This window comes from Ranitomeya variabilis, chromosome 5 (genome assembly GCF_051348905.1).
Source record: "Ranitomeya variabilis isolate aRanVar5 chromosome 5, aRanVar5.hap1, whole genome shotgun sequence".
Lineage (NCBI taxonomy): Eukaryota > Metazoa > Chordata > Amphibia > Anura > Dendrobatidae > Ranitomeya > Ranitomeya variabilis.
This window is the reverse complement of record NC_135236.1, coordinates 249861360-249879967: the sequence shown is the minus strand read 5'-3', so window position 1 is coordinate 249879967 and position 18608 is coordinate 249861360. Positions and strand designations below refer to the sequence as shown.

Genomic DNA, 18608 nt, shown 5'->3' with positions numbered 1-18608 from the left:
GAACCTCCGCTCCTCCATCAAGGATCTTAAGATGGGTCATCATTTCATCTTCCAACAAGACAACGACCCAAAGCACACAGCCAAGAAAACCAAGGCCTGGTTCAAGAGGCAAAAAATCAAGGTGTTGCAGTGGCCTAGTCAGTCTCCTGACCTTAACCCAATTGAAAACTTGTGGAAGGAGCTCAAGATTAAAGTCCACATGAGACACCCAAAGAACCTAGATAACTTGGAGAAGATCTGCATGGAGGAGTGGGCCAAGATAACTCCAGAGACCTGTGCCGGCCTGATCAGGTCTTATAAAAGACGATTATTAGCTGTAATTGCAAACAAAGGTTATTCCACAAAATATTAAACCTAGGGGTTGAATAATAATTGACCCACACTTTTATGTTTAAAATTTATAAAAATTTAACTGAGCAACAAAACTTTTTGGTTTGTAAGATGTATGCATCTGTTAATAAATCCTGCTCTTGTTTGAAGTTTGAAGGCTCTAACTTATTTGCATCTTATTAAACCTGCTAAATCTGCAGGGGGTTGAATACTACTTGTAGGCATTGTACATGCTCTTGATCTAGATCTTTGCATTTGTAAGGCCTTTGATTTGGCCCACACTTCTACATACTAGAAAAGTAATGATGCTTGAACAAATACTACAGCACAAAACTCCAATTCTTTTTCATAGAAACTTTACGGTAAGGCAAACTAAATCACAAAACTTGAATTAGCAAATTATAATGTGTTTATACACATGTAATGATTTGTATCTGTTTATAACTTGTATTAATAAAAACAAATTAAAAGAAAAAAATATCAAGCAAAGTTTTACCATTTATGTAACTGTTCTTTGTATCAACAATGTAATTGTAGAGACAATAAATGTAAAGGAATTGGAACCTAATAGCATGAAAGAGATGAAAAATATTTCTGTTCATAGTGGCAAGCAAATTCTAAAAATGTATTGATCCTTAGGATCTTCCCCTCCAGATTAGACTTTAGGACACACTAACTTCTTGCTGGCAGGGAGATTGATTTTCATGCGGATAGCTACATGTAAATTTGGAGATGGGTAAAGCTCACACCTACGGTTTGCACATAGAACATGCTCTATATATCTTATGTTTGCATATATTATCTACAGCGTCTGAATGGCATCTTATAAAACTCTAAAGAATTTACTCTCTAGCCATTGTAAAAAAATTCATATTAGATAGGTTTTTCTGCATTTTCCTATGCAGATTTTGTGGCAAATTGTGCCACAGTTTTTGCTTACAGATTTGACCTTTTGCAGTGCTGTGGCTTTAAAGATCGGTAGAATTAACTAAAATTTACCATGAGGCACCAAGTATAAAACGTACACTAAATATAACATCACATGTTGGGAAGGGTTACACATCATCATTTTGCAATTTACACTAAATGCTGTTAGTACGGTTATTACACAAACTTGGAGATTGAAAGTGAAAACCCGTGCTACCGAGGATCCAATATACGATAAGGACCCGGATGCGGTTTTATTTATCAACGCGTTTCGAGGTGATCATAACTCTTCATTAGGACAAACCTCAATGAACATTGCTGGATGTGCTGAAAGTTGTTTTGACAACCCTACGCTCCCCTACAAGCCTTAGGCTATGTTCACATTTTGTCCAAACAGAACCTGCAAATTGTCTCTTTAGAGAGGCAGAGGACTGGAACTCTAGCGCCACCTATTGGAAATAGCAAGCCTATAAGTTCTTATCGAGCCTTGCAATATATCTTAAGATAAAAGCCAAATTAGAATCCCGATTTGCAGACCCAGTGTATTGCCTCTCGTCAGTACAAAGTATGAGATCTGATTTGGTTGGGTGAGAGGCTAAGAATCAAAATTGACACCATAAAAACTGGTGTAACTTAGTATAGAAATGGAAGGCACTTTATATCTTGCAGTGGCACAAGGCAGCCGAACGATGCGGCACAGTCAATAAGAAAGTCCCTTAATAAATTTTGCCCATCTCTGTGCCCTCTACATCAAGAGGAGCGTGCAGAATGACAAACTTGATGAATCTGGGTCCATGTTTTCTTCTGCTCCATGAACACATGGGGCTGATTCATCAAGGCTTTTACAGTACAGTGGTGGTGTAAAAACTTCGGAAAGTTGCGGCATTTTTGTGCCTCTCTGACTTGCGCAAAAATTGTGACATTAAGGCCATGTTCACACTTTGCGGTTTTTACCGTGGAACCGCCGCGATTTTGATGCTGCGGGTCCGCAGCAGTTTCCATAGTGTTTCCATTTACATGTAAACCCTATGGAAACCGCAAACTGCTGTGCACATGCTGCGGGAAAAACCGCGCAGAAATGCAGCGGTTTAAAACCCGCAGCATGTCACTTCTTTGTGCAGAATCGCTGCGATTCTGCACCCATAAGAATGCATTGAACCGCTTACTTCCCGCTTGGGGCTGTGCCCACGTTGCGGGAAGTAAGCGGCTAATGTGCGGGTGGTACCTGGGGTGGAGGAGAGGAGACTCTCCTCCAGGCCCTGGGAACCATATTTGGGGTAAAAAAAAAGAATAAAAATAAAAAATCATGATATACTCACCTCTCAGCGCTGCACGCGGCCGGCCAGTCAGAGTTGCTGTGCGAGCAGGACCTGCGGTGACGCCGCGGTCACATGACCGTGATGACGCCGCGGTCACATGACCATGACGTCACGAAGGTCCTTCTCGCTCAGCATCTTTGGAACCGGAGCGCCGCGTGCAGCGCCGAGGAGATCCGGACATCAGAGGGTGAGTATAACCAATTTTTATTATTTTTAACATTACTATTGATGCTGCATATACAGCATCAATAGTATAGGCGGAAACCGCGGAACAAACCGCGATAAATCTGCAGGGATAACCGCAGCGGTTTTGCCCTGCAGATTTATCAAATCCGCTGCGGGAGAACCCGCAGAGGGACGCCGCAAAGTGTGAACATGGCCTTAGTGTTGTCACGCCATTTTGCATTGGGGAGAAGCTGTGGTGGGAGTGTTGGTTTACTACTCATGTAATTCATCAAATCTGCCAGAAATGCTACTCCATTAACTAAAGTAGCATTTCTGGCACAGCATACAGTCGCACACGCCATTTACTAGAGGCGCCAAAATTCATTAAGTTGCCTACACAATCTGGACAGCCCCTCCTGAAGGGGACTGCGTCACCACAGGACTGTTCACACCAAGTCCAGGCGCTTGGCGCGCCTTCCCACCTACTGGTTTCCCCCTATCTCCACCTCCCTCCCCAGCTCTGGCTTTATAGAGCTGGAGAAGGGTGAAGATGGGAAACGAGTAGGTGGGAAGGTGTACATAAATGATAAGCCTGCAGTGAAGCGCTCGGCTCCTGGTTTGGCGGTCCCTTTAAATGCTATATTTCCCTCTGTAACTAACGATACCCTATACTCCACTGGCACCTGCCTGTGTGCCCAGCAGTGGCCTCTAGGGCAGCACTTCTCCCACTTTGTCTAGTAGGATGTGGGAGCGCAGCCGCCTCCTAGTGACTGCCGATTGGCTGCAGGGCTCGTGTGGCAGAACACAAACCCAGGAGACCCATCGCTGGCACAGTGCCACTTCCGAGGTGCGTATAAAGGCTTTTTAGAAGGACTATAGTATCTATAATATAACGCTGGGAGCGTCACTCTGTCCGAAGCCTCTATAGACTGCGCAAGCGCACGCGCCGGCGCAGTCTAGGCCCCACAGAGCGACGCTCCCAGGAGATCGCGGTATGCGTAAACACTGAACGCTCACCGCGATCTCCAACGGAGAAGCAGGGACCGCCAGGAGGGTAAGTATGATATATTTACCTGTCCCGTTCCTCCGTTGCGCGCTGCCCCTCCGTCCTCCGGTCCACATCCTCTGCCTGTGACGTTCACAGTTCAGAGGGCGCGATGACGCGCTTAATGCGCGCCGCCCTCTGACTGAACAGTCACAGGCAGAGGACCCGGAAGACAGACCGGCGCGCAGCGCTGGATCAGGGCCAGGTAACTATAGCAAGTGCCGGGGGCCTGAGCTAGCGGCGACTCCGGCACCTGACCCCCACAGCGCGCCGGTGTCCCCGCCTGCTCAGGCCCCCAGCACCGCCGCGCACAGCCTGAGCCACCGCACCCAGCACAGCCTGAGCCACCGCACCCAGCACCGCCTGAGCCACCGCACCCAGCACCGCCTGAGCCACCGCAGCCAGCACCGCCTGAGCCACCGCAGCCAGCACCGCCTGAGCCACCGCAGCCAGCACCGCCTGAGCCACCGCAGCCAGCACGGCCTGAGCCACCGCAGCCAGCACGGCCTGAGCCACCGCACCCAGCACGGCCTGAGCCACCGCACCCAGCACGGCCTGAGCCACCGCACCCAGCACGGCCTGAGCCACCGCACCCAGCAGGGCCTGAGCCACCGCAGCCAGCACGGCCTGAGCCACCGCAGCCAGCACGGCCTGAGCCACCGCAGCCAGCACGGCCTGAGCCACCGCAGCCAGCAGGGCCTGAGCCACCGCACCCAGCAGGGCCTGAGCCACCGCACCCAGCAGGGCCTGAGCCACCGCACCCAGCAGGGCCTGAGCCACCGCACCCAGCAGGGCCTGAGCCACCGCACCCAGCAGGGCCTGAGCCACCGCACCCAGCAGGGCCTGAGCCACCGCACCCAGCAGGGCCTGAGCCACCGCACCCAGCAGGGCCTGAGCCACCGCACCCAGCACGGCCTGAGCCACCGCACCCAGCACGGCCTGAGCCACCGCACCCAGCACGGCCTGAGCCACCGCACCCAGCACGGCCTGAGCCACCGCACCCAGCACGGCCTGAGCCACCGCACCCAGCACGGCCTGAGCCACCGCACCCAGCACGGCCTGAGCCACCGCACCCAGCACGGCCGCCCACAGCCACGCACAGCCGCCGCACCCAGCACAGCCTGAGCCACCGCACAGCCTGAGCCACCGCACCCAGCACAGCCACGCACAGCCGCCGCACCCAGCACAGCCACGCACAGCCGCCGCACCCAGCACAGCCACGCACAGCCGCCGCACCCAGCACAGCCACGCACAGCCGCCGCACCCAGCACAGCCACGCACAGCCGCCTGCACTCAGCACCGCCACGCACAGCCGCCCGCGCTCAGCTCCGCCACGCAAAGCCACCCACGCACAGCACAGCCACATACAGCCGCCCGCACTCAGCACAGCCGCCTGCACTTAGCACAGCCGCCCGCACTGATGGGGGCGCAGGATGGAGCAGCACATGATAGGGTGGAGCAGCACATGACAGGATGGGGGCGCAGGATGGAGCAGCACAGCCACCGCACCCAGCACAGCCACCGCACCCAGCACAGCCACCGCACCCAGCACAGCCGCCCGCACCCAGCACAGCCTGAGCCACCGCACCCAGCACAGCCACGCACAGCTGCCGCACCCAGCACAGCCACCGCACCCAGCACAGCCACGCCCACCCAGCACGGCCACGCACAGCCGCCTGCACTCAGCACAGCCGCCTGCACTCAGCATAGCCACGCACAGCCGCCTGCACTCAGCACCGCCACGCACAGCCGCCCGCACTCAGCACCGCCACGCACAGCCGCCCGCACTCAGCACCGCCACGCACAGCCGCCCGCACTCAGCACCGCCACGCACAGCCGCCCGCACTCAGCACCGCCACGCACAGCCGCCCGCACTCAGCACCGCCACGCACAGCCGCCCACGCACAGCACCGCCACGCACAGCCGCCCACGCACAGCATAGCCACGCACAGCCGCCGCACCCAGCATAGCCACGCACAGCCGCCGCACCCAGCATAGCCACGCACAGCCGCCGCACCCAGCACCGCCACAAACAGCCGCCGCACCCAGCACAGCCGCCCACACCCAGCACAGCCACGCACAGCCGGCCACACCCAGCACAGCCGCCCGCACCCAGCACAGCCGCCCGCACCCAGCACAGCCGCCGCACCCAGCACAGCCACGCCCACCCAGCACAGCCACGCACAGCCGCCCGCACCCAGCACAGCCGCCCGCACTCAGCACCGCCACGCACAGCCGCCCGCACTCAGCACCGCCACGCACAGCCGCCCATGCACAGCACAGCCACATACAGCCGCCGCACCCAGCATAGCCACGCACAGCCGCCCGCACCCAGCACAGCCGCCGCACCCAGCACAGCCACGCACAGCCGCCCGCACCCAGCACAGCTGCCCGCACCCAGCACAGCCGCCTGCACTCAGCACAGCCACGCACAGCCGCCCACAGCCACGCACAGCCGCCTGCACTCAGCACCGCCACTCACAGCTGCCCGCACTCAGCACCGCCACGCACAGCCGCCCACGCATAGCACAGCCACATACAGCCGCCCGCACTTAGCACAGCCGCCCGCACTGATGGGGTGCAGGATGGAGCAGCACATGATAGGGTGGAGCAGCACATGACAGGATGGGGGCGCAGGATGGAGCAGCACAGCCACCGCACCCAGCACAGCCACCGCACCCAGCACAGCCACCGCACCCAGCACAGCCACCGCACCCAGCACAGCCACCGCACCCAGCACAGCCACCGCACCCAGCACAGCCACCGCACCCAGCACAGCCACGCACAGCCGCCCGCACCCAGCACAGCCACGCACAGCCGCCCGCACTCAGTACCGCCACGCACAGCCGCCCGCACCCAGCACAGCCACCTGCACCCAGCACAGCCACGCCCAGCCGCCCGCACCCAGCACAGCCACGCCCAGCCGCCCACGCACAGCACAGCCACATACAGCCGCCCGCACTCAGCACAGCTGCCCGCACTCAGCACAGCCGCCCGCACTGATGGGGGCGCAGGATGGGAGCACATGACAGGATGGGGATGCAGGATGGAGTAGCACATACCAGGATGGAGACCATATACCAATATAAATGCTCGCCACCCGGGCGTAGAACGGGTTCAATAGCTAGTTGGGTTATAGCCGGCGCGCACTGTTCTGTGACTGAAAGCTGCCGGCAACTGAGCACAATGAACATCATTTTCTCCCAGTACCCTACAGCTTTATAACGCTATTAGCCTGCAGATTAACCCTGTATCTGCAGGTTGTTTGTGGACATGACAGGTTCCCTTTAAGAAAAGGGTTGTTCAGATAAAAGGACAACCCCTTTAATAAGGCCTGGTATGGCAGCTACAGTGGAGCTGGCTTCTCGTCTGCTTGGTGTTGGGATAACGGAGCCGCTCCGCTGCAGGCCTGAGCCCGCACACAGCGCTCACATCTCTGCCCGTGAGCCGCCCTGCAGCTCTCCACACGGAGTCCACACAACTGTGTATGAGGCGACGGGTTATGTTACCACGCCCCGCCCACTCGCACGGCTACCATTCCTATTGGCTGAGTTGTCTGGCATGTCCACTTCTGATTGGCAGATTTTACATCCAATAATAAAATCGTAACGTGGCACACAACTCTGGAGCCTAGAGGGGTGGCAGAAATATGGTCGCGTCCTAGTCTAATGCGATTACTAATGCTGGAGAGAGGAGAAACGACACGTCAAAGCGGCTGGAATAATTAATGGTGACCTTAGGCAAGAACCAGAGAAAACAATGTTGTACAATTAAGTCATTAGTTAGAAAACGTAACCTTGGCCAAACACGCTGGTTGTGTTCTAATGCGCCTACTAATCTTATAAGTGAGAGTGTAGAGTGTTCTTGAAAGGTAATATAAGTAGTAATTACAGCCCTCCCGAGAACTCATTCATTGTGAACGCTGAATCCCACACTGTACACCCCTCCACTTGGCGCCTGATGGACTGCTCCGGTCCCGGTGACGTCACACCGGCCGGAGCCCATTTCTCTTGCTCTCCGAGGCCTGCTCTCCTCTTTGATGCTGCGGCTGCTGGAGAGAAACATGAAGCTGCTCTTTGCGATTGCGCTTATTGCCGGCTCCATCATCTTCCTGCTCTTCCCTGGAGGCTCCGAGGCTGACGAGAAGAAGAAGGGGCCCAAGGTCACCGTGAAGGTAATGAGCGAGCGCAGCGTCCGCACACACCAGACACTGCAGGCATTGCAGATGCGCGGGACGTCCCACGGACGTGACCAGACGTGGCGGGGCCGGAGGATGCCCGCGGGGCCTTTGTCCTGTGGCTGCGGTGTGATGGCAGAGCGGAGAGCCCTCATCCCCGTGTAGTGAGCGGCAGGAACTGTATACAGTGTGTATGTGTGTATATGTTACCGTACACACTGTGCTCCGCCATATATATATTACCGTACACACTGTGCTCAGCCATATATATATTACCGTACACACTATGCTCCGCCATATAGATATTACCGTACACACTATGCTCCGCCATATAGATATTACCGTACACACTGCTCAGCCATATATTACCGTACACACTGTATGCTCAGCTATATATATATATATATGTTACCGTACACACTATGCTCCGCCATATATATATTACCGTACATACTGTGCTCAGCCATATATATATTACCGTACACACTATGCTCCGCCATATAGATATTACCGTACACACTGTGCTCAGCCATATATTACCGTACACACTGTATGCTCAGCTATATATATATATATATATATATGTTACCGTACACACTATGCTCCGCCATATATATATTACCGTACATACTGTGCTCAGCCATATATATATTACCGTACACACTATGCTCCGCCATATAGATATTACCGTACACACTGTGCTCAGCCATATATTACCGTACACACTGTATGCTCAGCTATATATATATATATTACCGTACACACTATGCTCCGCCATATATATATTACCGTACACACTATGCTCCGCCATATAGATATTACCGTACACACTATGCTCCGCCATATAGATATTACCGTACACACTGTGCTCAGCCATATATTACCGTACACACTGTATGCTCAGCTATATATATATATATATGTTACCGTACACACTATGCTCCGCCATATATATATTACCGTACATACTGTGCTCAGCCATATATATATTACCGTACACACTATGCTCCGCCATATAGATATTACCGTACACACTGTGCTCAGCCATATATTACCGTACACACTGTATGCTCAGCTATATATATATATATTACCGTACACACTATGCTCCGCCATATATATATTACCGTACACACTATGCTCCGCCATATATATATTACCGTACACACTATGCTCCGCCATATAGATATTACCGTACACACTATGCTCCGCCATATAGATATTACCGTACACACTGTGCTCAGCCATATATTACCGTACACACTGTATGCTCAGCTATATATATATATATATGTTACCGTACACACTATGCTCCGCCATATATATATTACCATACACACCGTGCTCAGCCATATATATATTACCGTACACACTATGCTCCGCCATATAGATATTACCGTACACACTATGCTCCGCCATATATTACCGTACACACTGTATGCTCCGCCATATATATTACCGTACACACCGTGCTCAGCCATATATATGTATTACCGTACACACTATGCTCAGCCATATATATTACCGTACACACTGCTCAGCTATATATATATATTACCGTACACACTATGCTCAGCCATATATTACCGTACACACTGTATGCTCCGCCATATATATTACCGTACACACCGTGCTCAGCCATATATATGTATTACCGTACACACTATGCTCAGCCATATATATTACCGTACACACTGCTCAGCTATATATATATATTACCGTACACACTATGCTCAGCCATATATTACCGTACACACTGTATGCTCAGCTATATATATATATATATATGTTACCGTACACACTGTGCTCCGCCATATATATATTACCGTACACACTGTGCTCAGCCATATATATATTACCGTACACACTATGCTCCGCCATATAGATATTACCGTACACACTATGCTCCGCCATATAGATATTACCGTACACACTGCTCAGCCATATATTACCGTACACACTGTATGCTCAGCTATATATATATATATATATATATGTTACCGTACACACTATGCTCCGCCATATATATATTACCGTACATACTGTGCTCAGCCATATATATATTACCGTACACACTATGCTCCGCCATATAGATATTACCGTACACACTGTGCTCAGCCATATATTACCGTACACACTGTATGCTCAGCTATATATATATATATATATATGTTACCGTACACACTATGCTCCGCCATATATATATTACCGTACATACTGTGCTCAGCCATATATATATTACCGTACACACTATGCTCCGCCATATAGATATTACCGTACACACTGTGCTCAGCCATATATTACCGTACACACTGTATGCTCAGCTATATATATATATATTACCGTACACACTATGCTCCGCCATATATATATTACCGTACACGCTATGCTCCGCCATATAGATATTACCGTACACACTATGCTCCGCCATATAGATATTACCGTACACACTGTGCTCAGCCATATATTACCGTACACACTGTATGCTCAGCTATATATATATATATATGTTACCGTACACACTATGCTCCGCCATATATATATTACCGTACATACTGTGCTCAGCCATATATATATTACCGTACACACTATGCTCCGCCATATAGATATTACCGTACACACTGTGCTCAGCCATATATTACCGTACACACTGTATGCTCAGCTATATATATATATATTACCGTACACACTATGCTCCGCCATATATATATTACCGTACACACTATGCTCCGCCATATAGATATTACCGTACACACTATGCTCCGCCATATAGATATTACCGTACACACTGTGCTCAGCCATATATTACCGTACACACTGTATGCTCAGCTATATATATATATATATATATATATAATGTTACCGTACACACTATGCTCCGCCATATATATATTACCGTACATACTGTGCTCAGCCATATATATATTACCGTACACACTATGCTCCGCCATATAGATATTACCGTACACTGTGCTCAGCCATATATTACCGTACACACTGTATGCTCAGCTATATATATATATATATGTTACCGTACACACTATGCTCCGCCATATATATATTACCGTACATACTGTGCTCAGCCATATATATATTACCGTACACACTATGCTCCGCCATATAGATATTACCGTACACACTGTGCTCAGCCATATATTACCGTACACACTGTATGCTCAGCTATATATATATTACCGTACACACTATGCTCCGCCATATATATATTACCGTACACACTATGCTCCGCCATATAGATATTACCGTACACACTATGCTCCGCCATATAGATATTACCGTACACACTGTGCTCAGCCATATATTACCGTACACACTGTATGCTCAGCTATATATATATATATATATGTTACCGTACACACTATGCTCCGCCATATATATATTACCGTACATACTGTGCTCAGCCATATATATATTACCGTACACACTATGCTCCGCCATATAGATATTACCGTACACACTGTGCTCAGCCATATATTACCGTACACACTGTATGCTCAGCTATATATATATATATATGTTACCGTACACACTATGCTCCGCCATATATATATTACCGTACATACTGTGCTCAGCCATATATATATTACCGTACACACTATGCTCCGCCATATAGATATTACCGTACACACTGTGCTCAGCCATATATTACCGTACACACTGTATGCTCAGCTATATATATATATATATATGTTACCGTACACACTATGCTCCGCCATATATATATTACCATACACACCGTGCTCAGCCATATATATATTACCGTACACACTATGCTCCGCCATATAGATATTACCGTACACACTATGCTCCGCCATATATTACCGTACACACTGTATGCTCCGCCATATATATTACCGTACACACCGTGCTCAGCCATATATATGTATTACCGTACACACTATGCTCAGCCATATATATTACCGTACACACTGCTCAGCTATATATATATATTACCGTACACACTATGCTCAGCCATATATTACCGTACACACTGTATGCTCCGCCATATATATATTACCGTACACACCGTGCTCAGCCATATATATGTATTACCGTACACACTATGCTCAGCCATATATATTACCGTACACACTGCTCAGCTATATATATATATATTACCGTACACACTATGCTCAGCCATATATTACCGTACACACTGTATGCTCCGCCATATATATATTACCGTACACACCGTGCTCAGCCATATATATGTATTACCGTACACACTATGCTCAGCCATATATATTACCGTACACACTGCTCAGCTATATATATATTACCGTACACACTATGCTCCGCCATATAGATATTACCGTACACACTATGCTCCGCCATATAGATATTACTGTACACACTGTATGCTCAGCCATATATTACCGTACACACTATGCTCAGCCATATATATATTACCGTACACACTATGCTCCGCCATATAGATATTACCGTACACACTGTGCTCAGCCATATATATATTACCGTACACACCGTGCTCAGCCATATATATATATTACCGTACACACTATGCTCCGCCATATAGATATTACCGTACACACTATGCTCAGCCATATAGATATTACCGTACACACTGTGCTCAGCCATATATATATTACCGTACACACTGTATGCTCAGCCATATATATATATATATTACCGTACGCACTATGCTCCGCCATATATATATTACCGTACACACTGTATGCTCCGCCATATAGATATTACCGTACACACTGTGCTCAGCCATATATATATATTACCGTACACACTATGCTCAGCCATATATATATATATATATATTACCGTACACACTATGCTCCGCCATATATATATTACCGTACACACTGTATGCTCCGCCATACAGATATTACCGTACACACTGTGCTCAGCCATATATATTACCGTACACACTATGCTCAGACATATATATATATATATATTACCGTACACACTATGCTCCGCCATATATATATTACCGTACACACTGTATGCTCCGCCATACAGATATTACCGTACACACTGTGCTCAGCCATATATATTACCGTACACACTATGCTCCGCCATATATTTATTACCGTACACACTGTATGCTCCGCCATATAGATATTACCGTACACACCGTGCTCAGCTATATATATATATTACCGTACACACTATGCTCAGACATATATATATTACCGTACACACTATGCTCAGACATATATATATATATTACCGTACACACCGTGCTCAGCCATATATATATATTACCGTACACACTATGCTCAGATATATATATATATCTATCTATCCATACACACTGTATGCTCGGCCATATATATCTATAATATAACGTTGGGAGCGTCACTCTGTCCGAAGCCTTTATAGACTGCGCAAGCGCCGGCGCAGTCTGGACGCCACAGAGTGACGCTCCCAGGAGATCGCGGTATGCGTAAGCACTGAACGCACACCGCGATCTCCAACAGAGAAGCAGGGACGAGCCAGGAGGGTGAGTATGCTATATTCACCTGTCCCCCGTTCCATCGATGCACGCTGCTCCATCCTCCACATCCTCTGCCTGTGAAATTCAGTTCAGAGGGCACGATGACGCGCTTAATGCGCGCCGCCCTCTGACTGAACAGTCACAGCCAGAGGATGTGGAGGATAAAGCAGCGTGCATCGATGGAACGGGGGACAGGTGAATATAGCAAGTCCCAGGGGCCTGAGCTAGCGGCGACTCCGGCACCTGACCCCCACAGCGCACAGGTGTCCCCGCCTGCTCAGGCCCCCGGCACTCGGCGCCCACCACAGCCACGCACAGCCGCCCGCACTCACCACAGCCACGCACAGCCGCCCGCACTCAGCACCGCCACGCACAGCCGCCCGCGCTCAGCACTGCCACGCACAGCCGCCCGCGCTCAGCACCGCCACGCACAGCCGCCCGCGCTCAGCACTGCCACGCACAGCCGCCCGCGCTCAGCACAGCCGCCCGCACTCGCCACAGCCGCCCGCACTCGCCACAGCCGCCCGCACTCGCCACAGCCGCCCGCACTCGCCACAGCCGCCCGCACTCGCCACAGCCGCCCGCACTCGCCACAGCCGCCCGCACTCGCCACAGCCGCCCGCACTCGCCACAGCCGCCCGCACTCGCCACAGCCGCCCGCACTCGGCACAGCCGCCCGCACTCGGCACAGCCACGCACAGCCGCCCGCACTCGGCACCGCCACGCACAGCCGCCCGCACTCGGCACCGCCACGCACAGCCGCCCGCACTCGGCACCGCCACGCACAGCCGCCCGCACTCGGCACCGCCACGCACAGCCGCCCGCACTCGGCACCGCCACGCACAGCCGCCCGCACTCGGCACCGCCACGCACAGCCGCCCGCACTCGGCACCGCCACGCACAGCCGCCCGCACTCGGCACCGCCACGCACAGCCGCCCGCACTCGGCACCGCCACGCACAGCCGCCCGCACTCGGCACCGCCACGCACAGCCGCCCGCACTCGGCACCGCCACGCACAGCCGCCCGCACCCGGCACCGCCACGCACAGGCGCAGGATGGAGCAGCACATGACAGGATGGGGGTGTAGGATGGAGCAGCACATGACAGGATGGGGGCGCAGGATGGGAGCACATGACAGGATGGGGGCGCAGGATGGAGCAGCACATGACAGGATGGAGACCATATACCAATATAAATGCTCGCCACCCGGGCGTAGAACGGGTTCAATAGCTAGTATATATATATTACCGTACACACTGTGCTCAGCCATATATATTGCCGTACACACTGTATGCTCAGCCATATATATATTACCGTACACACTGTATGCTCAGCTATATATATATATTACCGTACACACTGTATGCTCAGCTATATATATATATACATATATACATACACACTGTATGCTCAGCCATATATATTACCGTACACACTGTATGCTGCGCCATATATATATATTTCCGTACACACTATGCTCAGCCATATATATATATTACCGTACACACTATGCTCAGCCATATATATATATATATATTACCGTACACACTGTATGCTCAGCCATATATATATTACCGTACACACTATGCTCAGCCATATATATTTATTACCGTACACACTGTATGCTCAGCCATATATATTTATTACCGTACACACTGTATGCTCAGCCATATATATATATTACCGTACACACTGTATGCTCAGCCATATATATATATTACCGTACACACTGTATGCTCAGCCATATATATATAATACCGTACACACTATGCTCAGCCATATATATATATATTACCGTACACACTATGCTCAGCCATATATATATATATTACCGTACACACTATGCTCAGCTATATATATATATGTATATATTACCGTACACACTATGCTCAGCCATATATATATATTACCGTACACACTGTATGCTCAGCCATATATATATATTACCGTACACACTATGCTCAGCTATATATATATATATATGTATATATTACCGTACACACGATGCTCAGCCATGTATATATATATATATATATATATATATATATATATATATATATATATATTACCGTACACACTGTATGCTCAGCTATATATATATATATATATATATATATATATATATATATAACCATACACACTGTATGCTCAGCCATATATATATATATTACCGTACACACTGTATGCTCAGCTATATATATATATATATATATTACCGTACACACTGTATGCTCAGCCATATATATATATATATATATATATATATATATATATATATATATATATTACCGTACACACTGTATGCTCAGCCATATATATATATTACCGTACACACTGTGTGCTCAGCCATATATATATATTACTGTACACACTGTATGCTCAGCCATATATATATATTACCGTACACACTGTATGCTCAGCCATATATATATTACCGTACACACTGTATGCTCAGCCATATATATATATATTACCGTACACACTGTATGCTCAGCCATATATATATATATATATATTACCGTACACACTGTATGCTCAGCCATATATATATATATATATATTACCGTACACACTGTATGCTCAGCCATATATATATATTACCGTACACACTGTGTGCTCAGCCATATATATTACTGTACACACTGTGTGCTCAGCCATATATATATATATATATATATTACCGTACACACTATGCTCAGCCATATATATATATATATATATATATTACCGTACACACTGTATGCTCAGCCATATATATATATATATATATATATATATATTACCGTACACACTGTATGCTCAGCCATATATATATATTACCGTACACACTGTGTGCTCAGCCATATATATATATTACCGTACACACTATGCTCAGCCATATATATATATTACCGTACACACTGTGTGCTCAGCCATATATATATTACCGTACACACTATGCTCAGCTATATATATATATTACCGTACACACTGTGTGCTCAGCCATATATATATATTACCGTACACACTATGCTCAGCCATATATATATATATTACCGTACACACTGTGTGCTCAGCCATATATATATTACCGTACACACTATGCTCAGCCATATATATATATTACCGTACACACTGTATGCTCAGCCATATATATATACATATATATATTACCGTACACACTGTATGCTCAGCCATATATATATATATATATATATATATATATACATATATATATTACCGTACACACTGTATGCTCAGCCATATATATATATATATATATATATATATATATATATATTACCGTACACACTGTATGCTCAGATATATATATATATATATATATATATATATATATATATATTACCGTTCACACTGTATGCTCAGATATATATATATTACCGTACACACTGTATGCTCAGATATATATATATATAACCGTACACACTGTATGCTCTATGCTCAGCCATATATATATATTACCGTACACACTGTGTGCTCAGCCATATATATATTACCGTACACACTATGCTCAGCCATATATATTACCGTACACACTGTATGCTCAGCCATATATATACATATATATATTACCGTACACACTGTATGCTCAGCTATATATATATATATATATATATATATATTACCGTACACACTGTATGCTCAGATATATATATATATATATATATATATATATATATATATATTACCGTTCACACTGTATGCTCAGATATATATATATATATTACCGTACACACTGTATGCTCAGCCATATATATATACATATATATATTACCGTACACACTGTATGCTCAGCCATATATATATATATATATATATATATATATATATATATATATATTACCGTACACACTGTATGCTCAGCCATATATATATACATATATATATTACCGTACACACTGTATGCTCAGCCATATATATATACATATATATATTACCGTACACACTGTATGCTCAGCCATATATATATATATATATATATATATATATATATTACCGTACACACTGTATGCTCAGATATATATATATATATATATAACCGTTCACACTGTATGCTCAGATATATATATATATATTACCGTACACACTGTATGCTCAGCCATATATATATATACATATATATATTACCGTACACACTGTATGCTCAGCCATATATATATATACATATATATATTACCGTACACACTGTATGCTCAGATATATATATATATATATATATATATATATATATATATTACCGTTCACACTGTATGCTCAGATATATATATATATATATATATTACCGTACACACTGTATGCTCAGCCATATATATATACATATATATATTACCGTACACACTGTATGCTCAGCCATATATATATATATATATATATATATATATATAACCGTACACACTGTATGCTCAGCCATATATATATATACATATATATATTACCGTACACTGTATGCTCAGCCATATATATATATACATATATATATTACCGTACACACTATGCTCAGCCATATATATATATATTACCGTACACACTGTATGCTCAGCCATATATATATACATATATATATTACCGTACACACTGTATGCTCAGCCATATATATATATATATATATATATATATATATTACCGTACACACTGTATGCTCAGATATATATATATATATATATATATATATATATATATACATTACCGTTCACACTGTATGCTCAGATATATATATATATATATATTACCGTACACACTGTATGCTCAGCCATATATATATACATATATATATTACCGTACACACTGTATGCTCAGCCATATATATATATATATATATATATATATATATATATATATATATATTACCGTACACACTGTATGCTCAGCCATATATATATACATATATATATTACCGTACACACTGTATGCTCAGCCATATATATATACATATATATATTACCGTACACACTATGCTCAGCCATATATATATATATTACCGTACACACTGTATGCTCAGCCATATATATATACATATATATATTACCGTACACACTGTATGCTCAGCCATATATATATACATATATATATTACCGTACACACTTTATGCTCAGCCATATATATATACATATATATATTACCGTACACACTATGCTCAGCCATATATATAT

The 18608-nt window shown here is 46.5% G+C and overlaps 1 protein-coding gene across 1 annotated transcript in view; it reads left to right on the top strand.

Annotated features, from left to right (window-relative positions):
* The first annotated feature begins 7139 nt into the window (after positions 1-7139).
* Positions 7140-18608, top strand: part of PPIB (peptidylprolyl isomerase B) — a 40192-nt gene continuing 28723 nt past the window's right edge. The window contains exon 1 of the mRNA XM_077264004.1: positions 7140-7960. Coding sequence (XP_077120119.1) covers positions 7826-7960 — 135 coding nt within the window. The 5' untranslated portion in view covers positions 7140-7825. The remainder of the gene's footprint in view (positions 7961-18608) is intronic.